Consider the following 26758-nt stretch of genomic DNA (forward strand, 5'->3'; position numbering starts at 1 on the left):
CAAACGATCACTGTGGCATTACGGAGAGTTGAAAAACTGTCTAAAGTCTTTCATCTTTAATAAAATGATCAGTGTTGTGCTCTACCAGGTGTAACAATTGAGTTTAACATCCAGGCATCCATGAAAATGGAATTTATGACATTTAACGGCGTTAGAAGTTAGCAGGAAGTTAGCTCGCTAGCTTCTATCTAAATACAATATAGCATGTCGTCAAAGGAGTTTGCAAAGAAAAGCGTCTGGACTTCTTTGAGTTGCTTGAAGACGTTTCACCTCTCATCCGAGAAGCTTCTTCAGTTCTAAGGTCAAATGGCCGAGAGTCCCAGATTTAAACCCAGTGGGAGTTTCCCCCCAAGGAGGGACAAAGGACCCCCTGGTGATCCTCTAATCACATGCGCCAAGGTGTGAAAGCGGGTGTGGGACCTAATCAGCCAGGGTTTCGGGTGAGCTCATTGTGAAACCTGGCCCCACCTTGTCATGTGATTTCCTGAGGTCAGATGGCCCAGGATGTGAGTGGGCGTTAAGTCGTCTGGGGAGGGAACTCAAAACTGGATTATAGATGGCAGACAGTTGGTGTCGTAAACCACCGCCTCTGTTCAAAGATGGTCGCTCACAGTGGACATAGATGGCCTCTTTCACTCTTTCAAACCATCTGTCCTCTCTGTCCAATATGTGAACATTGGCATCCTCGAAAGAGTGACCTTTATCCTTAAGATGCAGGTGGACTGCTGAGTCTTGTCCTGTGGAGGTGGCTCTTCTATGTTGTGCCATGCGCTTGTGAAGTGGCTGTTTGGTCTCTCCAATGTAGAGGTCTGGGCATTCCTCGCTGCACTGTACAGCATACACCACGTTGTTCAGTCTGTGTTTTGGAGTTTTGTCTTTCGGGTGAACCAGTTTGTGTCTGAGTGTGTTGCTGGGTCTGAAGTACACTGGGATGTCGTGCTTGGAGAAAACTCTCCTGAGTTTCTCTGATACACCGGCTACATAGGGGATGACAATGTTGTTGTGTCTGTCTTTCTTATCCTCCCTCGCTGGTGTCTGATCTTCTTTTCTGTGCCTCTTTGCTGACTTTATGAACGCCCAGTTAGGATAACCGCATGTTTTGAGTGCTTCCTTTACATGTGTGTGTTCCTTCTTTTTCCCTTCAGTCTTAGAGGGAACATGTTCTGCCCGGTGGTGTAGGGTCCTAATTACTCCAAGTTTGTGTTCCAGAGGGTGATGGGAGTCAAAGAGGTGGTACTGGTCCGTGTGTGTGGGCTTCCGGTAAACTTCAATGTTGAGGTTGCCATTCTCTTCAATGTGCACAGCGCAGTCCAGGAAAGGCAAACAGTTGTCCTTTGTGTCTTCCCTGGTGAACTTGATGTTTTTATCCACGGCGTTAATGTGCGCAGTGAAGGATTCCACTTCTTGTGTCTTGATTTTGACCCAGGTGTCGTCTACATATCTGTACCAGTGGCTGGGTGCTCCTCCTTTGAAAGAGCCAAGAGCCTTTCTTTCCACTTCCTCCATGTAAAGCTCTTGGCTCTTTTAAAGGGAGAGTACCCAGCCACTGGTACAGATATGTAGATGACACCTGGGTCAAAATCAAGACACAAGAAGTGGAATCCTTCACTGCGCACATTAACGCCGTGGATAAAAACATCAAGTTCACCAGGGAAGACACAAAGGACAACTGTTTGCCTTTCCTGGACTGCGCTGTGCACATTGAAGAGAATGGCAACCTCAACATTGAAGTTTACCGGAAGCCCACACACACGGACCAGTACCTCCTCTTTGACTCCCATCACCCTCTGGAATACAAACTTGGAGTAATCAGGACCCTACACCACCGGGCAGAACTTGTTCCCTCTAAGCCTGAAGGGAAAAAAGAAGGAACACACACACGTAAAGGAAGCACTGAAAACATGTGGTTATCCTAACTGGGCGTTCATAAAGTCAGCAAAGAGGCACAGAAAAGAAGATCAGACACCAGCGAGGGAGGATAAGAAAGACAGACGCAACAACGTTGTCATCCCCTATGTAGCCGATGTATCAGAGAAACTCAGGAGAGTTTTCTCCAAGCACGACATCCCAGTGTACTTCAGACCCAGCAACACACTCAGACAGAAACTGGTTCACCCGAAAGACAAAACTCCAAAACACAGACTGAACAACGTGGTGTATGCTGTACAGTGCAGCGAGGAATGCCCAGACCTCTACATTGGAGAGACCAAACAGCCACTTCACAAGCGCATGGCACAACATAGAAGAGCCACCTCCACAGGACAAGACTCAGCAGTCCATCTGCATCTTAAGGATAAAGGTCACTCTTTCGAGGATGCCAATGTTCACATATTGGACAGAGAGGACAGATGGTTTGAAAGAGGAGTGAAAGAGGCCATCTATGTCCACTGTGAGCGACCATCTTTGAACAGAGGCGGTGGTTTACGACACCAACTGTCTGCCATCTATAATCCAGTTTTGAGTTCCCTCCCCAGACGCCTTAACGCCCACTCACATCCTGGGCCATCTGACCTCAGGAATTCACATGACAAGGTGGGGCCAGGTTTCACAATGAGCTCACCCGAAACCCTGGCTGATTAGGTCCCACACCCACTTTCACACCTGGGCGCATGTGATTAGAGGATCACCAGGGGGTCCTTTGTCCCTCCTTGGGGGGATACTCCCACACTGGGTTTAAATCTGGGACTCTCGACCATTTGACCTTAGAACTGAAGAAGCTTCTCGGATGAGAGGTGAAACGTCTTCAAGCAACTTAAAGAAGTCCAGACGCTTTTCTTTCTAAGCTCCTTAGACTACGATGACCTGGATGAATGAGAACCTTCACAGAAATATAGCATGTCCTGACTGCGGGGTTTTGGAAACAAATTCAAACGTACAGCTCTGTTATCACTTCCAACATAAATGAAGACAGAAAACTAAACAGCAGTGACGTTTGTAGGGTTACTGAAGTTTGGCTAGCTGGTATATAATGATGTGCTACGTGACCGCTAGCGACACAGCTATGTTAGCATAATATAAACAAGCTAACTTTTTTTCCACTCGATAAAAGTTAACGTGAGTGTTCTCAGTGGTCAGGAACAAATGTAATCGCATGGCAGGATGCTGTAAAAGGACTAAACTTCAGCCAGGAGAACAAGTGAGATAATCCATCCACAATACGAGGTTAGTCATTCATATACTGCTGCATGGGCTGTGCTGTAGTTACATCGTAAGGTTTTAAAAACTGAGCTTAAATAAATGATTAGCGGTATTAAAAGCCGAGGGAGGTCAACAGTGATCACTGACTGTTTTATGAGCTTTTTGAGATTAAATAGAAGAAAATACAAAACATTAAACATGTTAACAACACAAAAGCCATATTAAACGCAGACTACTTTAGGCCTGGAAGTAGGATTCGTCACGTCATCACTGAACAACCGGATATCGAACAGCCTTACCTGAGAACCATGTATAATATCCACAAAGGGTAAAAAGAGGTGCTTTGCAACATGAAACTGCAGTAAAAAACAGATAAGTCAAACTTTACTTCACTCATTCTTCTTGCTTCCTCCACTTCTGTACCATTGACTCATTAATGCTGAATTCTCTCACAGCTGCTCTATTCCCATGTTCTACTGCATGACTGACAGCCTTGAGTTTAAAATCCGCTTCATACACATGTCTCTTAACAGGAGCCATTTTGGGATCCTTATACACAGACAATACGGTAATATTATGTTGAAGCACAGTATGTATCACTCTGCGAGGCTCCTGACTACGATAGCCGTAATGCTCCGACAATCCACCGAGCGGTGCGGCTTCATAGCTTACCAAAGTCGTACTAAAACATGTTTGACAGATTTCTGAGCGCCGGACAAAAACCAAACCAGTTTCACACCAATGACGTTGCAGCATTTTTACAAACCAATTCTGGTTCATCTGTTTCATTCAACGATCCGCTTTCGCCCTTCTCATTCTCCGCTGCTGTCAGGCTTTTTCCGCCATGTGCGTATGAAAACAAAGGCACTGCGCATGTGCATTTTACCCATATTCTACTGCGATATTTCATTTTTTATCATTGCCTAACATTATACCGGTATTACCGTGAACAGTATGATATGGCCCAGCCCTACAAAGGAGGTCTGAAAAAGAGAAAATATCCCGAGAGCAGAAGTTCTCTGAGAGGAAGTACCTTCTTTATGTCAGGAGAATGGCAGAACTCTGAGCTGACAGGACGACAGCAGTAACTAAAATCGCTGCTCGTCACATCCAAAGTGCGCAGAATAGCATCTCTGAATGGGCGGCATGCTAAAGCCTGAAACAGAAGACCACACCGGGTACCACTGCTGTCAGTCCGAACAAGACACTGAGACTATAGTTTTCACAGACTCACTCAAACTAAAACACAAGAAGGAAAAACGTTTCCGGGTGTGATCAGTCTCGAGGTCAGAGTAACCATGGAAACATGGATCCATCCTGCCGGCATTGGCAGCTCAGCCTGCCGCTGGTGTGACACTGCTGGGAAATCAAGACGACTATTACTGTTCTGCATCTCTGTATCAGTGAGAGGATGAATAGAAACATTGACCTCAAATCGTTTTCTGACTTTAAAACCACAATTCTAGACAGGTGGAGGCTCCACCAGCTGTTCAGATAACACACCACCTCCATCTTCCATTAATACTATTCTCACACCGCTTTAATTCAGCTGTGATTTTAGGTTTTCGTTATGGACAGAACCTTTTTCTTCGTGAAGACGTGACTCTGTTTTCCTTGGGCCTCACAGGACAGCCTCTACAAACATGTGATGTCACAGACGTGATGCATTACAAAAGCTGCAGCACTGATATCAATCCATGAAACACAGATAAGGACACAGTCGTCTGCAGAATAATTCCTTTGACTTTGATTGTTTAGTTTACCAGTAATAGTAAAATAATGCAGATCTAAAGGTTCATCCAGCACTAGTCATTGTCAGCCAACAGTAAATATTTTAACTGGTAGTTTAACTAGTATTAGTTTTATATTTTAACTGTAGAAGTAATAAATTTCAGGTTCTTCAGGCAGGGAGGAGTGCAGCGAGCTGTCAGCATATTTATCAGAATAAAACAGCAGCATGTTTATAAGCTGGTTTATCTTGTTCGACGGTGGAAGAAGATTTTATCCTCTGTAACAGTCACTGCATTACACTGATATGATATCAGAGCGACAATGAGTGAGAACAGCATCACAGTTTGGATGTAATAGCAACAGAAACTTGCTCTTTCTAAAAATACAAAATGCTGTTTTTGCTCAACTTTCAGCTTTAGTGTGTGAAATCATCCAGCTTTTAGATTCTTAAAGAACAGGATGTGCCTCGTGTCTGAGAAGCTGTTAGACTTCCTACCAGGAGAGGTCTGGTTTCTACAGACCTCCGAACCTGCTGTCAGACATCCTTCAGGAGCTCCATGTTCACGGAGATTTACCCTCAAACTGAAGAATCGAGCTCAGTGAAACTATTTACATTTTAAACCAGCTCTGCTATCGACCCGTCACACCTTCATGGACCCTTAAAGTAAACCACTGACAGCAGGGAAAAAGACTTTTACATCTTTACTGTAAACGCATAGCCCAGAGGCGCAGGTCTGACACCAAAGGGGGGCGAAAGCTGAGGATGACACCGGAAGTGACCCTGTGACTCTCGGCCATGTTGGCTCAGGCTGTCCGCGCGGACACCCGCGTGCCGGACCGCTGTGGCACAGCTCCTCGCTAGCTCTCCAGCACGTGCAGGTTTTACACACCTGTGCGGAGCAGCTTCCGCTCCAGCAGCCGGTGACGCTCGAGCTCCTCCTCGTACTGCACGAAGGTTTTCTCCACCTCGCTGAAGATCTCCTCCGCGGCTGCCGTCAGCCTCCGCTGGATGAACTCCTTCAGATACTCGAGAGTACACATGACTACTGCAGTAACCCGAGTACTGAGCTGGGGGAATACTGTACCGTCCTCCAGCTCGGTCCGCGCCTCAGGAGAGCAGCTGCTGCAAACCTGTTTCTTCTACGCATGCGCCCAAAGGGTTCTTCCTCTCCCAGAGTTTCACAATAAAAGCCCTGTAAAGACGAAAAGCAACTCAGTGAAATATCTTAAAGAGACAGAAAAAAGGGAAAAATTAGGATTTCTGCACAAAATAATAATAAATAAAGAACCATATTTTCATATTTGTTCTGGTGTATTCCTTTTATTTGTAGGTCACCGCAAGAAAGAGAAAGTATGTACCCGACTGGAGCCTCAACACACATTAAATATATAAAACTTTAATAAAAGTGCAGTGTCCGTTTGAACTCCTTACAGTTCTCATGTTATTTATATTTAAAAGGAGCGCACTCAGGACAAAAGAGTCAAACCACTTTGTTCACTCCTTTATTTTACACACAAACCTTCACAATAAAGTTCATGAAATAATCAAAACTAAATTATTCTCAAATATCAAAATTCAGAATATGTGTTAAAATATGTCACCTCAGTAAAACTGTGGCTGTAAAGGACACTTACAGGTCACTCGTTCCACTCCCACCACAGCTCTTCTGCTGGGTTCAGGTGTGGATTCTGCTTGTGCCGTCGCAGACCTGAGCTGTGTGCTCTTTCTGTAGAGAGGAGGCTTTCTCCTGCAAATGTGATGTCATGAACTTTAACCTTTGACATGCTAACTGAAGCCTGTAGAGATGGAGATGTTGTTCCAGTTTCTCTGAGAGCTGGATGGATTGAATCTGCTGGGATTCTCCAGCAGAGAAGGACTGGGTGAGACAGGGAGGACTGGGGGAGAGAGGGAGGTCTGGGGGAGGCTAAAGATGGGTTCATTTACAACCACATGCCTGTCTAACTCTAGAAGGGAAGAGAAACTTGAGCTTAGGGGGCGATTGTGGCTCAAGAGTTGGCAGTTCGTCTTGTAATCGGAAGGTTGCCGCTTCGAGCCCCGGCTTGGACAGTCTCAGTCGTTGTGTCCTTGGACACTCCACCTACTACTGGTGATGATCAGGGGGCCCGGTGGCGCCAGTGTCTGGCAGCCTCGCCTCTGTCAGTGCGCCTGTGGCTACAATGTAGCTGCCATCACCAGTGTGTGAATGGGTGGATGACTAAATGTGTAAAGTGCTTTGGGGTCCTTGGGGACCAAGTAAAGCGCTATACAAATACAGGCCATTTACCATTTTAAAAACACCTGAGTGTGGCTGATGGATTATAATGTTGTTATTTACACACAGACTGAATAACCAAGAAAACATTCAAACACACGAGCCGCTCGCACTGCTCAGTCATTACACTCATTTATTTCCCAAAACACTAACTCTAACTCAGTGACAGATGTCAGTGATCCAATGTTCCACAGCAAGAAGAACCTGCTCCGAGAACTACAGAGAAGCAAACAGGCTAAAAGACGGGGCTCACACAGAGTCACTGAGATGTCATGAAAACATGAAGGGTTCACGTTTCCCTCAGACTGAAAACAGATTGTAACAGACTCGTTTCACATGACACTGCTGCTGAAGTGTGGTCCAGTCAACATGTCCTCGTGTTTTCTGCCCATCGGTGCTTCAGGACGACCACGTCTCAGCTGCGTGGTGCAGTAACGCTGACACAGTCACGGCTTCTCAGCCGTGTGGTTCTCACGTGGATTTCAAGGACATGCTATAACTTTTCTTCCACATATTGCAGCTCTGTGCAAAATGTGCTTTGTGCCTTTTAAGTGATGAGAATTCAGAGAACCTGGTCCCACAGGTCTTACAAACATACGGCTTCTCCCCTGTGTGAGACTTCATGTGGCGTAACAGATTACTGCCTCGATTGAAAGACTTCCCGCACGTTTCGCAGCAATAGGGCTTCTCACTCGTGTGGATTTTTGTGTGGGTCAATAAATTACTGCGCCGACTGAAAGACTTGCCACACGTTTGGCAACAAAACTGCTTCCTTCCTTCCTCACTTTCCTCAGCAGCAGTCACCATAAAGGTATCAGTCTCCTCCTTCAGTCCCAGCTGCTCTCCCTCCTGACTGCTGCACAGTTCCTCCTGTTCCTCTTTAATCTGTGGAGGTTCTGGTTCCTCCTGGTCCACACTGGAGCTCCTCTCCTGGTTCCAGAGCTGCTGCTCAGGAAGAACCTCCTCCTCCTCCTCACAGACATGCTGCTGTGGGACGTCTAAACAAAGATGCACAAGAAATAACTTAATAGTGTGATGACAGTAAAACCCACAGAGATCCTGATGAGGAGAGCTCTGTGGTTCACTCACACATACACAACGTTCAGGAGGATCAAATTTAACATCCAGTTTTCAAATATGAGACATAAAAAAATGACTTCAAGAGATTCATAACTAAAACAAAGATTTCCCATTGGGGGAGCTGTTTCAGCTTTATTGGTGTATAACAAATCCAGCCATCCATTAAGTTCCTCTGATTCATCCAAGCCTGGGTCAGAGGGGCAGCAGTCTCAGCAGACCTCCCTGCAGAAGGTGAGGAGGAAACAGACACTGATGATCTGACAGCTCTGTCTCCCAGCAGGCCCGTGGACTGTGAACAACACCCCGAGACAGACTCCTCCCAGCCAGGAGAAGGTTCCTTCGTGCTTATTGGATTCTACAACTAACGTTTCAAAACTGGAGGAGTCGGTTTTGTTGTGTGGAGACAAAAACATAATGGTGTGATGTGGTGTGTATGTTATATTAGAAATGTGTTCGTTATTATTATTACTGCAGATTATATCAATAAGGACGCTGATTAAATATTGACGATAACCTGTGGTGAAGGGGCGGGACATGCGCACTTCTTCCTACTCCTTTCCTGTATGTATATTGTAAAGCTGTTTGTTTGTCTTTGCTAAATGAACTTCTGTATATTGTTTACATGTTCGAAATAAAATGAACAAACAAACAAAGTTGCCAATAATTGATTTTGTACTGTTGACGGGAGCTGATCCAGCCAATCACCGATCGGCTCAAGAGCCCGAGCATCAGCTAGGTGTGTTCAGGTGAGCTGATGTTTGCCAACACTTCACCGTACAAAGTCTGCAGAAGAGCATCTCTGACTGCACAGCCTCCCTGTTGTTGCTGAGCTCAGATCATCAGACCGTTTCTGGCACCTGTGCAGCACATTCATGGGCGGAGCCAAGTCAGTGAGTCACAGATACACACCTGTGCTGCACACATTCCAAGTTTTACTACTGTTTACGTTCACTGCCGCCATCTTGGATGTGCTCTGGTGGGCTACATTCCAGTTTAAAATTCCGACTAACCTCGAACGCAGCACCGCTACCTGGATTTCCGGCACGTGCACGTTTTACACACCTGTGCGGAGCAGCTTCCGCTCCAGCTGCCGGTGACGCTCGAGCTCCTCCTCGTACTGCACGAAGGTTTTCTCCACCTCGCTGAAGATCTCCTCCGCGGCTGCCGTCAGCCTCCGCTGGATGAACTCCTTCAGATACTCGAGAGTACACATGACTACTGCAGTAACCCGAGTACTGAGCTGGGGGAATACTGCACCGTCCTCCAGCTCGGTCCGCGCCTCAGGAGAGCAGCTGCTGCAAACCTGCTTCTTCTGCGCATGCGCCCAAAGGGCTTATTCGTGACCCAGAGTTTCACAATAAAACCCCTGTAAAGACGAAAACCAAATGTAAAGTCTAAAAGAGACAGAAGAGATTCGTGGCAGGTTGCAGGATTAAGATGAAAAAGTTTCTTCTTCCAAAGTTTTAAAGCAAAACCAAATAAAACCGCATCAAACAAATGTGAGGGATCAATAATGCTCATGAAATCAAGCTTTCAAGTCAATACAGGGATTTAAAGGCATCTCATTCATTCAGAAAAACTAAAAAAAAGTTTTATTTTATTTTTTTGAGTCAGCTCATCACGCGCTGTAAATCTACTGGTTCTGAAACAGATTATTTTTTTACTAAGAAGAAATCATTTGTCTTGTTTTTCTAACATTATCTAATAAAAGCGTTACACTTCACACTTTACTCATCAGATAAGCTCCGTTTTTATAAAGTACATCCATCCATGAACTAAAGAAATTATTTAAAAAATGCATTATTGCACAAAGGAGCAGTAAAAACAACAAAAACACATTTTCATATTTGTTCTTTATTCTTTTCATCTGTAGGGTACCATGCTGAAAAACACGCTGTACACCTGATATTTATACACCTGATGAAAATGTGTGTAATGCTTCAGTCGTTGAATCACATCTCAGTCGTCTGATTTAAACCCCGTTTGGTCCAGAGCTGTAGAGTCCAATAACACAGCAGTGGATCCACCCCATGATTCAGCTGAGAACACCTGCATGTCCGCTCCACAGACGAGCTGGTGGACAAAGAGAGCGGGAGAAAACTGATGGATTAAAACTAGTGCAGGCTAAAAATGAGCTCATGCTACAGCCACACACAGATGAGCATGTGAGCCACAGCGACGGATGTCATGGTGCACAGCAAGAGGACGACCACGTCTCCGCTGCGTGGTACAGTAACACTGATACAGTCACGGCCTCTCAGCTGTGTGGTTTCTCAGAAGGATTTTAAAGAAGCTTTTCTTCCACATTTTGCAGCTCCTCCTCTGTGTGGACCACTTTGTGCCTTTTAAGTGATGATGAGTCAGCGAACCTGGTCCCACAGGTCTTACAAACATAAGGCTTCTCCCCTGTGTGAGACCTCATGTGGCGTAACAGATTACTGCCTCGACTGAAAGACTTCCCACACGTTTCGCAGGAATGAGGTCTGTCACTCATGTGGATTTTTGTGTGGGACAATAAATTACTGCGCCGATTGAAAGACTTGCCACACGTTGGGCAACAAAACGGTTTCTCACCTCTGTGAATTCTGCTGTGGACGTACAAATCAGTCCTTCGATTAAAACCTTTCCCACATGTTTGGCAAGAATACGGCTTCTCATCTGCGTGGATAAACATGTGCATGTTAAATGTTGACAATTTAAAAAATCTCTTCCCACAGATGTTGCACAGATAGGGCTTCTCGCCAGTGTGCACCCTTGTGTGGACCAGCAAAATAGACTTTTGAGCAAAACCTTTCCCACACGTTTTACAGGAATACGGCTTCTGGCACGTGTGGACCGCGGCGTGCCGGGTAAGGGTCGATGAGGTCAAGCATCTTTTCCCACAGGTGTTACAAACATAGGGCTTATCACCTGTGTGTGTTCTCATGTGCACAGTCAGAGCATCCTTCTGAGAAAAACCTTTCCCACACATCTCACACGGATACGGCTTCTCGCCTGTGTGGATTCTCTGATGTCTTTGCATCCGGGATTTATACTTGAAGCCTTTTCCACAAACGTCACATGTTACAGATTTGCTGGCCGTGTCAGAGTGACGCTGGCTCTGAGAGTCATCTGCACCGAGACGTCTGCGATTTCTCGTTTTTGGCTTTGAACTGAAACTCACAGTTAATCCTAAGTCGACATCCTTGCTTCCTTTCTCACTGTCTTCCACCATGAAGGTCTCAGTCTCCTGCTTCACCTCCTGACAGAGCTCCTCCTGTTCCTCTTTAATCTGTGGAGGTTCTGGTTCCTCCTGGTCCACACTGGAGCTCCTCTCCTGGTCACAGAGCTGCTGCTGTGGGACGTCTAAACAAAGGTGCACAAGAAATAAGTTATTATTTCCACTTCTGCATAGAAGAAATAAAAATGTCCGATTGGTGAAGCTGAGAAGGAGATGAAGGTCTCAGGGCCAAACTTCATACTCATCATGATTTCATGATGTAAACTGGGACGACTGGGATGTTCAATGATTAAACTAATATTCTGTTGGTATGTTTGCATTTAGTCATAAGTCTGGTACAAACACCCGAGAATAAATTAGGCTGTGAACATTAATTAGATGACTTGTGCTCGGTGGCTCCACTGACAGAGATCACAGGTTTGAGACCAGGAAGATACAAATGCAGCCTCAGTGGACCACAGGCCTGTCTGCGCTTCCCGCTGATCCCAAGCCTGGATAAATGTGAGGGCAGCATCAGGAGGAACAGCTGGTAACATGTCACTGAATGAAAACATGGACTTTTCTGCTGAGACTAGATCCTGACTGAGATCCACAGGAGTCACACTCGGCTGTGGTTCACTGCAATGGTTTCATGCTACACACCTGTCCTTTGTGACTTCATCTGTGGCCTGCAGGTGACGTCCTCTTGTTCACGCTGAGGACTGCTCTCGTTCCAGATGATGATGTGTACACTCTCCTCCTTCACTACCAGCGGCTCTCCTTCCTGTTCCTCTTTAATCTGTGGAGGTTCTGGTTCCTCTTGGCCACAGAGCTGCTGCTCAGGGAGAACCTCCTCCTCCTCCTCCCCCCTACTGACATGTTGCTGTGGGACGTCTGCACCACAGGGAGAGAGGAAAACGTGAACATTTAAAACCGACACATTTAAAATGAGCTGACAAAGAAATTGACATTTTTCTCACTTTAAATATTTGTTTTCTGTTCTTTTGTGAATACAGTACAGATTTATGAGATTGGCACATCACTGGATTCAGTTTTTATTTGTCTGTATTTCACACAGCATCCTAACTGTCTCTACTGTAACTACCAGGACGGAGACGTGACAGAAGCAACCGTCACACAGGAAGTACTGCGTCACCGAACTCGCTGCAAACACAATGAATCACTTAAAAGGCACAAAGCACATTTTGCATAATGAACAACCGCGTGTCCTGTCCACCGTGACATCCCCACAGGCTGATTCTGTTCACCTGGACGTTTTCAGTGGGACAAACTTTTCATCATCATCATCAGGTGACTTCTTCAGTGGCAGCTGACTGCAGGTTTCCAAACAAACAGCACATCTGCACAATGACTGAAACCGTGACGTCAGTTTATGATCAGTAATATGCGAATTTTCCTGACCATCGATCAGCAACCACTGATCAACGACGTGACGTCAGTAATCTGTTAATGCCGTTTGCGTTCGCTGCTGTGTTTAGTGTAGCGTGACGCGTTTCTTCTGTTGTTTCTGAGGATTTTCTGTCACGAAGCCCGTGGAAATGTTTCTAGCTTTCCCACAGAGCTCCACACACTCACCTGTCCTGTGCAGCTTGATTTGGGGTTTCCAGGTGATATCCAGCAGTCTGCGCTGACGGTCGATCTCTTCCTCGTACTGGACGATCGTTTTTTCAAACTCCAAGAATATTTGTTCAGCAGCAGCAGTTAGTCGCTCGTTGATAAACTCTCTCAGATACTGAACTGAAGGCATTGTTACTGCCACAGCTCACACACTCAGCTCACACACAACAACACCTTTCATCGATTACTTCCGCCGAGTCTCTTCTTCGTCTGATGAATTTCCAGCAGCTTGTGGACTGTGAAATGTGGTGCTGCCCTCTACAGACTCGATCACTCGATCCGACTGAATGACTGAAGATTAAAATAAATAATAAGTAAAAATGAAGAAAATCAAAGAAAACCCTTTCACCAGTTTACAACAAAACAAACTAACAAGCAAGCAAATGTACAAAAAAGGGCAAGAAGCACGACAACAAACTGCAAAAACAAACAAAATAATAATAATAATAATAATAATAATAATAATAATAATACGTTTTTATTTAAAAATGACCAAAAACGGTACATTTCTGGTATTTTAACAGTATAAAGAGTCAGGGGAAATTTTTCCAAATTTGTTTCTAATTTTAATTTTGAGTTAATGTTGAGTTCTTTGACTTTTACACTCTGTTCTGTTTCTTTGATTATCTCAGTGTTTTTGGTTCTGTGTGTGTGTGTGTGTGTGTGTGTGTGTGTGTGTGTGTGTGTGTGTGTGTGTGTGTGTGTGTGTGTGTGTGTGTGTGTGTGTACTCTCACATGTTCTTTCTCGTGCAGCCTGGATTATCTGAATGTAACTGTGCTTCTTCTTCTAGTGGTTCTGAGCTTCGGCTGCTTCAGGTCTTTCTGGTTGTTGGTTCAGGTCTTTGTGTGTGTCCCGGTCTGCTGGTTCATGTGTTTGTATTTGTGCTGCTGATCGTCCTCCTCCTGTCTCGGTCCCTCTGTGTTCATGTTAGGTTTAGTCTCCTCTGATTATTTCCTGTTTGACTTTGAAGTTTGATTTTCTTTCATGCAGTGTGTTGGTTTTACTTCCTTCCCTGTGATTTTCCTGATTGTTTTCACCTGTGGTTTAATGGGCTGTGTTTAAACAGCTCAGTCTGCAGTTGGCTTCTCTGCTGCCTGTTAAGCTCCACGTGTCTGATTCCTGTGTGGCGCTCATGTTTTAGATTATCATGTCTACATTTTTGGACTCTGCTGCAATATAAACACACAGATTTCAATTATAAAGGGCAGTTTGATTGAACAGGAGATTTATGTGATTGCAGCTGAAGAGTAAGGAAAACCTTGTGAAGCTTTAACAGGTATTTTAACTGGACTCACACTTAAACCTCACTCAGTCAGGCAGCTGAGGCCCTTTTACGAGGTCAAGTTTAAGCCCTTTAAATAAGCGGATATGCTTTGGAGTAAACTTAATGTGAATTAATTTGCTTTCATGTCGTGTTGTTTGCAAACAAATCATTTGATGCAAAACTGATGGTCGGGGTCATGTGATACATGTGATCTGTAACTGGACAAATGAAACTGACAGTAAAATGTTGCAGATGAGACTCTGAAGTCTGAACCGTGGGGATGTTTTACCTTTACTGTAACTGTCTTTACTTCTTTATTTGAGGTCTCTTCTTCCCTCTGCAGTAAAATAATCAAAGAGATCGAGAACTGTAGGAAGAAATGATCCTGTGATCATCTCCCTTTGTTCTGTTACCTGCTGATTAGTAAAGAAATGCTTCTTGGAAACAGGACGGTGCACATGAAACTCCTCCTCGTGGTTACTGCAGTGTTACTGTTAAACTCTCATGGTTCTTGTTTTGATTCTCCTGTTCTCGTATTTCCTGCGTCCTTGTCTGTTTGTACCCGCTGTTGCCGTCCTGGGTCCCTCTTCCTGTTTTATTTTAGCGATTGCTTCTCCTCACATGCCTGCTCTGCTTTCCCTTCCTCTCTTTGTCTTCCCTCCTGTGTGATTGTCTGCAGCTGTGCTCGGTTCCCAGCTGCGTCTCATTGTGTAATCAGTCCCATGTGGTCTCGTTTTTGCTCCGTGTGCTTGTTTGTGCATTCCTCTCTGCTCTTCTCCTCCTGCCTCTTTCATTGGGTTTCAGTCTCCTGCTCCCTTAACAAATGTATTAACTACTCAGAGTTAGCATTTAATTTGGATCGTGATTGTTTTATTCTAATGCATTTGTTTGAAAATGTTATCACTGTCCAGACTTTATTACAAGGCTCAAACTGTGTTTTGTGACTCCTGATTCAGGCCGGTGCATTTTTTATAGCAGCATATTGTCTCTTTTACTGTGTTAGATAAATTTGGATGAATAGTTCCCCAAAAAACAAATTCCCTCCTCTGTCTCAACCTCGATGGAAAACATTAAGGTGAAGCAAAGATCTGAGTCTGTTTTGATGCAGTGTGCCTAATGTTGTGTCGGTGGATGTCGTTCATGTGGGTCCACTGTAATGAAACTACAACATCCAGAGGACCAGACGAGATCCCTCCATCCTCTAAGCCAGGGGTCCCCAATCTCAGTCCACGAGGGCCGGTGTCCCTGCAGGTTTCAGATGTGTCCTTGATCCATCACAGCTGATTTAAATGGATAAATTACCTTCTCAACATGTCTTGAAGTTCTCAAGAGGCCTGGTAATGAGCTAATCATGTGATTCAGGTGTGTTGACCCAGGGTGAGATCTAAAACCTGCAGGGACACCGGCCCTCGTGGACTGAGATTGGGGACCCCTGCTCTAAGCCCACCTGTGTGCTGTTACAGGCTGGATCAGTTTACTGGTGGCAGTTCAGCCATGCAGGGCGTGTTTCTGGGCTTATCTTAGAAACGTGTCATCATGAACTTTGTGAACAGTTGCTTCATCCAGGCTGTATTAATACATCAAGATTATTCAGATTTATTTAACATTAAAAACAGCCCATAAAGAGAAATCGGATGTTTCTCACATTCTGGTTAATTGCACTTCCTGTCCACTCATCTCCTGCTGCAGAGACCCAGCATAACCTCAGGACAGACTTCAGCCTTTCTGACTGAAGCCATGATGAGTCTGACTGACGGTGAACCCTAAACCACCACTGATACTTTCATATAGCTCAATCTTAATTTGTTAAGATTATGAGCTATTAAATCGCACAACACAACTTTACAAGAAGCAGATTTTATTGATATCACAATATGATGATCATATTTCAGCTGAGGGTTTATCACAGCCTGTAAGGGTCAAACAAATCAGAATAAAATGGAAAACACACGATTAACATTTTCATGATCTGAGCCACGTCGCTCGGTTTGATCGCTCGTTTCCCTAAAGCAGGGGTGTCGAACTCATTTAGGGCACAGGTGGGGGCCTCCAGGCCTCGAGGGCCGGTGTCCTGCAGGTTTTAGATATCACCCTCGGTCAGGGTTAGTTAGGGCTAGGTTGATTAGTTACCAGGCCTCTGGAGAGCTTCAAGACATGTTGAGGAGCTAATTTAGCCATTTAACTCAGCTGTGTTGGATGAAGGACACCGGCCCTCGAGGCCTGGAGGCCCCCACCTGTGCCCTAAATGATCTTCTGCTAAAGGAGGTAGTGAAGGAAGCACTGTGTGACCTTTCCTTAGTATCCAGACAATTCAGCCACCTCTGCTGCTGCAGAAGAAACTTCAATGGCACTTAATGCACAACACGTCTGTATCACCACGCCGTTTCTGGGGCCGTCCTTCCACAGGGAGCATTTTCATACTTCAGATATTCTGATCACACCTTCATGCAGACTCTGACCTTTTGCTTACAGCTCAGATATCCTTACCTTCATGCGGCTGCAGACGCGAGCAAACATTATCCAGACAGAGGAAGATGAAGTTTGTACCTAAGTTGTTGTAATATGTCAGTAACGCCTCTAAAGCCTAAAATGATTCAAAATGCACAGGAAGACAAAATGTGTCCAAACAGTCCACATGTAACAGAGGTAGACAGATATGACGTTACACAGAATACATGGTGATGTGTTTTACTTGTACAAAGATTAAAACGTTTTCAGTTTCAGTCCTGAACACTTCGGGACTTCTCACTTGTGCCTCTTTTTGTGGAAATTCATCGTCGAGGCGTCCCGAAATCTTTTCCCGCATATGTCGCAGGGAACGGGCTTCTCGGCGGCGTGAGTCCTCGTGTGGCGCAACAAGTCGTTACTTTGGCAGAAACTTTTGCCGCATATTTTACAGGAGTGAGGTCTCTCGCCTGTGTGGATCCTCATGTGAGAGGCCAAATTATCCTTCCGACCGAACCGCCTTCCGCAGAAGCCGCAGATAAACGGCCTCTCGCCCGTGTGGGTCCTCATGTGCAGGATCACGCTGTCCTTCCGAGTGAAACCTTTCCCGCACACGTTACATGAGAACGGCTTCTCGCCAGTGTGAGCCCTCATGTGGATCTCCAGATTAAAGCGTTTACGAAAGTGTTTCCCGCATATTTCGCAGGGATACGGCTTCTCGTCCGGGTCGATTATGTCTTGTTGCATCATCAGAGGTTCGTTCCTAAAGCCTTGCATGTAAACAGGACCGCTAAATATCAGGGCGTTGTCCACGTTGTTGTACATCGCTTGCACAGCCGATCCAGATTCCACGTGGTTGCCTCGGTCCTGACATCGGCTCTCGGCCACAGGAGAGCTGTGAGAGGGGAGCTGCTCCCGCTCCGGTTCTGGGTCGCTGTCGTCACTTTCCCCATACGTAACAGTCACCATGATAGTGTCGCTGTCCTCGTCCAGAACGAGCAGCTCTCCCTCCTGGCTGATGCTGAGCTCCTCCTCCTCCTCTTTGATCCGTCGAGCCGCTGGTTCCTCCTGGTTCAGGCTGGAGTCCCTCTCCTGGTTCATGAGAACCTCCTCATCCTTGGAGAGGTGTCGCGGTCCGAGGTCTGGAGGGACAAAATGACACGAATGTGATGACAGAAAAACAGCGGAGAAAATATATTTAACTTATTATTAGAGCTCTGTGGGGTAACGCATCACTCTGAGATTATGTGCAAACGATCAAATGAGAAAACAATAGCTCAGTATTCAGGGAGCAGCTTCTGTCTTGATAATTCGGTGGAGAAACGGGCTTTAGGGCGACACCGCTGCCTGCACTCAGCTTTGTGTTTGCGCAACAAGACTGACATCACGTCTCCGCCTGCTTGTTCAGTCTGAGGTCCAGAAGCTGCTTCAGCTTCCACCAGGAAACAAAGTGACTGTAAAATCAGCTCGTCCATCTCTCCAGTGACGTGTAACATCCAGGCATCCACGAGGAGGATTTTCAAAGTTTATTTGGCCAGCTGACGTCTAAAGATGATCTGTTAGGATAAACTTTGTTATGACCACAGACATAAACAAGGACCCGAAGTGGGAGTGGAGAGGAACACGGGGGTGCTGGAGATGAGATCAGACTGGGGAAAATCTTCCACTCCTGATGCGGCTGCTGGAGCAGGAATTCCAGCGGACCTCGAGGCCACTCAGCCGGGGGAAGCGGCTCTCTGCCCACGCTCTATAAACTGTGGAGACGGAGCGCTCCTGACGTCAGCTGGAGAGGAAGGAATACTTGGAGGATCTCCTGAATCCCACTTTCAAGTTTTTCTTCTACTCCTCAGGAGCAGACTGCAGGGACTCTCAAATGAACCTGTCTGCATGACTGCCGACAGAAATCAAACCTCATGAAAGACAGTGCTGCTCCAAACTGGCTGCTCGTGGGTTAAAAAACACCAGTGACCGCAGGGATTATATCTGCATGTTTATTCTCTGGAAGAGTGGCACACACAGTAACAGAACACCAGCAGAAAGAGCATGTGGGACTGAGCGCCCTTACAGAGTAGAAATGAAAGAACAGGCTCAATCATCAGTGAGTTAACAAAATGTTCTCGCCGTCCGGTTCACATGTACGCGTGTCATCATCAGGTCAGGAGCTCGTTCTCACGCTGCTCGCATACTGCAATCCTCCATAAAAGCACAGAAGTACAGAGAAGATAACAACGCAACACGACAACTGTGAAAGCAGCAGAAGAGTGAACAGACGCACAGCCCGGCTCGGCTGATTTCACAACGACGTTAAACCCAGACACATGTCAGAAATGAGCCCGCGCTCTGTTTTTATGCAGTTTAAAATAGAGACATGAATATTAAAGTTAAAAACTCAGTTTTTGCGTTTACGTGTGGACGAGGAAAACTGAGATTTAGTCACGCAGCGTGAAAGGTGTGCGCCTTTTTTCTTTGTTCTCATGAGATGGATGTGCTGTTAGTCGTACTATCTGCAGTATTTACACGTTTCCAGTGTGATGTTGAGGATTAATGTCTGTCCACACGTACGGCTCATTTCTGCGTCCATGCGCCATCTTTGTTTACTCGATCCCTCCCGGGCTTCTAGACTTCTGATTGGCCAACATTTCTACACGGTTAGGATTTCGCATGTTCTTGACACCGGTTGACTTCCTTTTTTGTGTTTACATGTGGACGAAGATCTCAAACGTGCACATGTGGATGGGATTTTTTTTTTTTTTTGTTAACTGAAAATGGAAAATCTCCATTTACAAAAATACTCGTGTCCATGTGGACGTAGCCTGAGAATCGCCGCTTTTAAAAAGTTCTTCCTAATACCTGTACTGATGTTCAGTCTTGCCTCTGACACCCTTCATACAACAATAACAGGCAGCCAATCAAAAGAAAGTCAGCTTAAAGGGGGGCAGGACGATTGCGGACGCTGCATCACAGACGCTGTCAGGTAAACCTTATTTTGAGTAGAGAATCATGCAAAGCGACTGTTGAGACTGAGATTAAAAACATGGAGCTGAGCAGAATGAACAGGGAACGCACTCTGCCGTTAGCGCACCATCTCTGAATACTCGAGTTTAAGAGTTGAGAGGTGGGGACTCGGGTCAGCGCCGGACACTTTCCTAAATACTAGAATAAAAGCGATACTTTGAAAGCTACAAATGCAGTGCTGTTCTTCAGCCTAACATGGGCCAAGCCAGGTTTTATGGCTCCGCCCTGCACAGTGCCGGTTGCCGAGCTTGTCTGAACGCTCTGCTTATAACCTGAGAGGTGGGCGTTTTCCTCTCCAGCCCCCCGCAGAGGTTTCAGGACGACTTCTCGTCTGCGTGAGTCCTCATGTGGCGCAACAAGTGACTGCTCTGAGTAAAGTTCTTCTCACAAATTTTACAAGAGTAGCGCTTCTCGCCCGTGTGCGTCCTCATGTGGATCAGCAGCGTCCCGCTCTGACAGAAACGCTTCCCGCACGCTTTGCAGGAATACAGCTTCTCGCCTGTGTGCGTCCTCATGTGGACGGTCAGGCTGCCCCTCTGAGTGAAGCTCTTCCCGCAGGTTTTGCAGGAATGCGGCCTCTCGCCTGTGTGGATTCTCGTGTGGCTTTTCAGATTTGACGTGCAGATGAATCTCTTCCCGCACGTTTTACACCCGTACGGCTTCTCGCCCGTGTGGATTCTCATGTGGACCAACAGACTGTCGCTACACCTGAACTTTTTCCCACATATTTTGCAGGAGTACGGCTTCTCGCCCGTGTGAGTCCTTTCGTGATATTTCAGTAAGTAAATCTGATAGAACCTCTTCCCGCAGGTGCTGCACGCGAACGGCTTCTCGCCCGTGTGGATCCTGACGTGTCTTTTTATTTGGGACTTGTCCTTAAAAACTTTCTCACAAACGTAACATTGCAAAGGCTTTTTACCTGCGTCTGTATTACCCTGACTCTCTGACATGGGTGCGCGCTCTGCACTGTCACTGTGACTTCTGCTTTTAGCGAGTCTCTTCGTTGGCTTTGGCTCTGCGTCTGCACCGGATCCCGAGGCTACGTTCGTGCTCTCTTCCTGATCACGGCTCTCGGCTGCAGGCGGGTTGTGAGACAGGAGCTGCTCGCTGATTGGCTCGGTTTCACTGTCACTTTCCCCGTAGGTAAGAGTCACCATTAAGGTATCGTCCTCGTCCTTCAATATAAGGTGCTCTGCCTCGTAGCCGGTGGAGAGCTCCTCCTGCTCCTCTTTAATCTGCGGCGGCGCTGCTTCCGCCCGGCTGGCGTAGAGTTCTTCCACTTCCTCTTTAACCTGTAGAGGCTCCTGCTCCAGACTGGAGTTCCCCTCCTGCTCAGGAAGAACCTGTTCCTTATTACAGTCATGTTGCTGAGGAGGATCCTGCTTCAGGCTGGAGTTCTCCTGTTCAGAAGGAGCCTCGTCCTTATTACGATCATGTTGTGACTCCTGCTCCAGGCTGGAGAGCTTCTCCTGGTCTGTAGGGAGTTTCTCCCTGGTGGAGTCATGGTGCTGTGGGAGGTCTGGAGGGACAGAGAGAGAAAAGAAAGGTTACCGGTGCGATGACAGAGAAACATCTGCTCATACTCACAACTGGAATTTAACGATCAGATAATCGGCTTCATGTGTGTCGTTAGCAAAGCTCAGAGTACAAAATAGTTTTAGCCGCCCGTCCCAGTTTTTGACCCACACACTTTACCTCCTATCAGGTGTGTTTTACCCTTTTAAACTTTCTTGATCAATAATTCTGTTTGAGATTATTTGTTCTTTTCTGAGAGAGTCCCAGGAGCACAACAACCACACAGCAGCAGCAACAGTAAACAGAGGAAACCCCACAGTTCTGCAAAACCGGTTTCAGGGACTCGAGTGTGGGCCATCAGAGACTGTAGTTAAAAGATGTCAGCTTGAGCAGTGTAGCTTTATAAATGAGTAACGGTTCATACACAGAACAGGGCGAGTAAGAAATGTGTCAGTGTGACGATACACAGGATATTTCTGCACATCGATGGCTGAACTGTAGTTTATGACTGGAAAAAGTCAGACAGCATTAACGTTTCATGCACAAACTTCAGTTCTGAATGTAAGTCTGCGATCAAGTTGAAATCCCAGGCATTTGTTACTGCAGGCAGTAAATGTTGTTTTCTGCGTTTAAACGAGTCTGTGAACGCATCACCAGCAGACCGAAGAGGAGTGGAGGTCTGGGCCGGAAAGGCTCAAAGATATTTAAAATTATTGGGTCACCAAAAAGGCAACAATTAAAGTACTGATAAGGAGTAATTATAGGATTCATGTACAAATAAAGATGGATGTGTCTGTCTCTGTGAGATCCGACTGTGACTGAGCTGAGTGTGAAACCATCAGCAGGGTTCAAATTTCAGGGATCTCAGACTTTTCAACCACAGACGTCTTGTGAGTGACGTGGATCAGTGTAAATACTGGAATAGAAAAGGTGTAAAACCAGGTATCAGTGTGGTCTGCATGTCACTGATGTTCTTCCTCAGCTGATTAACATGTGTCAGTCAGGGATGTACTGACTGAGTGGTGTTTTTAAAGAAACTGGTACCGCTTTGATTCTTCATTTAGCTTTACTTCCTCTTATCTGGGCTCACAGAGTTGCTCAATAATAAAAACAGGAAGGTGACCGTGAGCAGAGCAGCTACTGTTAACACAGTTGAGCCCGTTTCCTCATTTGGCTTCTCAGTAATCTCCAGCCACACTGATTCTCCGGCCTCTCCATTCAACACTTTCATTTACTGCAATTTCATCATCCACGACACATTAATGACGACATGTGTTTGAAGATGGTCACAGGTCGCAGAGTAACGCCTTCATTCACCGCCTTCAAATGTGATTCTTTGCTCTCTTGCTGCTATTTATAGGCGCTAGTCTGTCTTCAAGCAGGAAGTGGAAAATAAACAAACTCCCTGGTGTCTCTCTTTGTCTCCTTCCTCTTTCCTGAGCTGCAGCTGCACTCTCCTCTCTGAGCCACCAAACAATCAGCAATCAGCGCTACAGCGGGTGGATCGCACTATTAATCATGCACGACATCAAACCCCCGTCGCAGCTGCAGGAACCAACAACACGAGCGACTCTTCAAACAGAAGGATTCTTGGATGCAGCCCTAACGCTTTGATTATGTGTTTGTTTGCATTTTCATGGACATCTGTACAAAACCATATGATGTACGAGCAAAACTGCTCCGTTCCATCTGCACTGTTACAGATGTGCCTTCTAAGTGCTTACTTCCATTACTGACATCACTTTGGCCACATGAAGCCCCCCACAGTCCCCTGTGACAATCCCACAGGTGAGGCTCTACTGAGAAAGACACAGGAGTGTTTCATAGATGTATATTTGAAAAATGAGAGCAGAGACTGTCACAGATTTTGGATACGTTATGAACAGAAATGTGGTCTTTCTAAAACAGTCTGTTTGGTTTTGGTACACGGTGTCATAACTGGGGAATATCACACAGGCTGGAAGAAAATGTTTTCATATTCAGGCTTTAATAAGTGTGAAAACTGTTTAAAAGAATATTTTGCGCCTTGTGTATAAAAGCTACTATTTTTTGCTTCTCTCTTATTCACACGTGGTCACCACAGCAGGAAGCTCCACATGTCTGATTTACAGACTTTACACCGATTCCTGGTGCAACCCTGAGGGGATTCGGGTCTCATACCTGGGAGGACGTGTACATGTCTGTGTAGGTCATCCGGGTCATGGTAGTCACGGTGTGAAGCACATTTTCACACCTTGACTCATGTTACGACCCTCAGGACTATCTCACAGGGGACAACCCCCACTAAGGGTTACATGCCTCCATCGTTTGTTGTAGAACAAAAACTGGAGGGTTCATTGAGCCATAGAAGCAGATATTTACCCTGAACCCTGTGACGGACCGAGCTCAGGGCCGTTATAGATGCTGAAATCTATAACTCCCTCCAACCCTTCAAGGATGTTTGAGAGCACCAGTGACAGCAGGGACCTGACACTTTGCAGATAGTCAGAGGTCGAACTTTCACCTGGAATTGTCTTCAGGTAGGTCAGGTGAGAGGTATTTAATGACGTGACCCTCTCCCCCACCCTGGCCCCAGCACTCCTGCTTCCATCAATCACCCCGCGGAGGCGATCCGCAGAGCTGAACGCGGATCGCCACCTCTCTGTCCGCTGACAACGGCTCTTCGCCGGCCCAGCTGTGCGTGCTGCTGGGCCCACGGACTGTGTGCCGATCACAGCCATGTTAGTTCGGCTTCACTCGTTTCTTCCCGCAACAACCCAAACCCCGCAGGAAATACATGGCCCACTGTCCCGCAGCTCTCAGCTCGTGTTCAGCTCCTGGCTGAATAAATGTGCAGTGGAGCTCCGGTCAGGATCCTCCGTGAAGTGTTTTTCACGCTGAGCGTGGACTCACCTATTCTGTGGAGCTTTATCTGAGGCTTCCAGGTGATATCCAGCAGTCTGCGCTGACGGTCGATCACTTCCTCGTACTGGACGATCGTTTTTTCAAACTCCAGGAATATTTCTTCAGCAGCAGCAGTTAGTCGGCCGTTAATAAACTGTCTCAGGTCCCGAAGTAAGGTCATTATTACTGCACCTGCGGAAACACTGGCCTGAAACAGGGTAAGAAAGAAAACCCCACCGCCTTCCACCGCAGCCCTCAGAGGAGGTAAGCTAACAATAAACCATGAATGGTTTTCTTCTTCTCCTGCAGAGTTTACGGCAGACTAAACTCAGCGCAGGCGCACCGCTGCCTCCTGCAGGTCATTTGTAGACTTACACTGCGTGTGTCATCCTGCATCACAGACGCATTTGGGCGACTTGTTGCACTTCTGGCTCAGTTACGTTTGGCCTGAGTGAAAACTGCATTAGGCCAGTTTCTCCTGTCACCCAGTCTTAGTCTAGTTTCCACTGAACCGCCCCCCTCCGGCCACTGAGAACCTGCTTTCACTTCCCTCCCTCCACTCTTGAAGCACCAAAAGCTGCAGTTAACTGTAGTAATAACAGAGCATCCAGGTAGTCCTGCTGTATGACTTTCATACAGGCCATTTACCATTCTACGATTTTATGTGGATGTTAAGGAGCACTGATTGTCAAGTATTTGTGTCATGTTGTGTGATCACATGGTGTGTCCCATGCAGGCCAGGGATGCAGCTTAGTGCATCATTTATTAATGATCTGGGTGCACAGAGTGATAATACTCAGATGGTGCACTGTTCAAAAATGTGAGCCAGCTTAAACTCTGAGTTGAGTCCCTGAACTGTTCTCTGGCACTTTTTCTCAGTGACTCCATAAACTAATGATGTGCAAATCTGCTGGAGGCCAGGATGTAACCTCCAGCTGTGGAAGACGCTGCTTCTGATGAACGAGTCAGTGTCTCTGCCCTGAAAAGGTGGATAATGAGGGAACAACGAACTCATGAATGCTTTCCTAGATGGTGAGGATCATGTTCTTCAAAGGCTGAGCTCAGTTGTTGTGCGGATACAGTGGAAACCTGCCTGATATCAAATGCTTTCTAATCCCAGTCGATGTCACGTAGTCCTGTCTGTCTGAAAGATGGCTCACATCATTCTAGACATGCTTAGTTTATCAAAATCCTTTGAATTTAATCCAGATGTAATTGAATATATCCTCACATCATGAGCCATTTAATAACAAACAGTCTTTAACATTGTTATTGCACACATTTCCTGTTTCTCTGGGATCTCATCTGCAGATGTGGCTCCAGGGTACGCGATAGTGTGGGGGTTTACATATTTACCTAACATGTGAAAAATCCCTGGTTTGACCCCAAGAGCAGACACAAATTCCTTCAGGGACACATCAGGAAGGACATCTGGAGTAAAAAGTACCAAATCTAACATGTGGAGCTACCCGGTGTGAATAAAGGAGCAGCTGAACGCAGTTTCATCTACGCTGCATTCAGGCTTTGTGGTGACTCAAGAGACAATGACCAGAAAGTAACAGACTCCCATTATTAGATCTGAAAAACGGACTTTGAAAGGACAACAGGAATGTTTTAAAGTTTGTGCAACTTTTAAGCGTCCAAAATGTTCTGATGGGTGAAAAATAAAATTCAAATCTCCGCGAAGGTGATTTTATATTTGACTTTCATTCTTCACACCCGATAGTTTCTCCTGCTGCTTCTTAGTGTGAAACCCCGTAAACGTCCTAAAACTGGAGCTCGCACGTTTTCAGTGTTTATCTTTTTTATCACGTGGACGCTTCGTTTGTGTAGGCGGAACGAAAGGTAGACGCCGATGCGCTGTCGGAACCTCTCACCGTGACACACAGAGGAAGTAAACAGGAGTAGTTTTATTTCTGTTTGTCTGAGCGGAGACTGTGCTGCAGTAACGATGCCTTCAGTTCAGTATCTGAGAGAGTTTATCAACGAGCGACTAACTGCTGCTGCTGAACAAATATTCTTGGAGTTTGAAAAAACGATCGTCCAGTACGAGGAAGAGATCGACCGTCAGCGCAGACTGCTGGATATCACCTGGAAACCCCAAATCAAGCTGCACAGGACAGGTGAGTGTCCCTCTGAGGGAGGATCCTAATCACAGCTCTGCGGGACATTTATTCAGCTGCGAGCGAACAGGCCGTGGGTTTCCTGCACAGACAGTGTGAGCTGGTGTGGATCACAGGCTCTCTGAGCTCAGGTTTTACGCACTGATGGACGTAGAAGGTGTTTTTGAGGTCAGCCACGAAAGTAGAGCTCACGTTTACAACTGCAAACACAGAAAACATGTCAAAAGTCAACATCTTAGTGCAGTAAAAAAGAGGGAGACGGGAGGCTGAAGGGGGCGGCAGTAGATGAGTTTAAATAACTCGGGTCAACCATCGAAACGGGCAGGCAGGGTGGAGTGGGTGGGGAGTGTCAGGGGTGATCTGTGACAAAAGGACAGCAGCAAGAGTGAAAGGGAAGGTTTAGAGCTGTCAGTAAGACCTGCTGGGATGGATGTTTGGAGACGGTGGCTCTGA

General features: G+C 46.1%; 2 protein-coding genes and 2 long non-coding RNA genes across 5 annotated transcripts in view; 1 reads left to right on the forward strand and 3 right to left on the reverse strand.

Annotated features, from left to right (window-relative positions):
- The window catches only part of LOC102077170 (zinc finger protein OZF), a 34142-nt gene extending 27975 nt beyond the window's left edge, over nucleotides 1–6167 (reverse strand). The window contains exon 1 of the mRNA XM_019347420.2: nucleotides 5760–6167. Within this exon, the coding sequence (XP_019202965.1) occupies nucleotides 5760–5910 (151 nt within the window). The 5' untranslated portion in view covers nucleotides 5911–6167. The remainder of the gene's footprint in view (nucleotides 1–5759) is intronic.
- Nucleotides 6168–7540: 1373 nt separating this feature from the next.
- On the reverse strand, nucleotides 7541–24363 carry LOC106097074 (zinc finger protein 227). Its single transcript, XM_025900670.1, has 8 exons — nucleotides 24192–24363; nucleotides 20101–21303; nucleotides 17074–17911; nucleotides 13018–13205; nucleotides 12085–12315; nucleotides 10509–11567; nucleotides 9285–9554; nucleotides 7541–8140 (listed from the first exon to the last, which is right to left on the reverse strand). Exons 1-8 carry the CDS (start codon nucleotides 24361–24363, stop codon nucleotides 7614–7616), a joined length of 4488 nt encoding a protein of 1495 aa, XP_025756455.1. The 3' UTR covers nucleotides 7541–7613.
- On the forward strand, nucleotides 13795–16770 carry LOC112842834 (uncharacterized). 2 transcript variants are annotated; one of them, XR_003214854.1, is made up of 3 exons: nucleotides 13795–14336; nucleotides 16014–16363; nucleotides 16587–16770. It is a non-coding gene; the product is annotated as an uncharacterized LOC112842834 (long non-coding RNA). The 2 variants fall into 2 exon arrangements; XR_003214853.1 differs by lacking the exon at nucleotides 13795–14336 and having other exon boundaries at nucleotides 15720–16363.
- Nucleotides 14344–15579, reverse strand: LOC112842845 (uncharacterized). Its single transcript, XR_003214870.1, has 3 exons — nucleotides 14738–15579; nucleotides 14614–14661; nucleotides 14344–14542 (listed from the first exon to the last, which is right to left on the reverse strand). It is a non-coding gene; the product is annotated as an uncharacterized LOC112842845 (long non-coding RNA).
- Nucleotides 24364–26758: the final 2395 nt, after the last annotated feature.

Source organism: Oreochromis niloticus, linkage group LG18, assembly GCF_001858045.2.
Source record: "Oreochromis niloticus isolate F11D_XX linkage group LG18, O_niloticus_UMD_NMBU, whole genome shotgun sequence".
Classification (NCBI taxonomy): domain Eukaryota; kingdom Metazoa; phylum Chordata; class Actinopteri; order Cichliformes; family Cichlidae; genus Oreochromis; species Oreochromis niloticus.

Coding starts and splice junctions, on each gene's coding strand:
- LOC106097074 (XM_025900670.1), bottom strand. CDS start 24,363: ATGACCTTACTTCGGGACCTGAGACAGTTTATTAACGGCCGACTAACT. Junction 17,912..20,100: donor CGCAGACGAGAAGTCGTCCT/GAAACCTCTGCG, acceptor TTGTCCCTCCAG/ACCTCGGACCGCGACACCTC. Junction 13,206..17,073: donor TTCCACAAAAAGAGGCACAA/GTGAGAAGTCCC, acceptor GCTGAGTGTGTG/AGCTGTGGCAGTAACAATGC.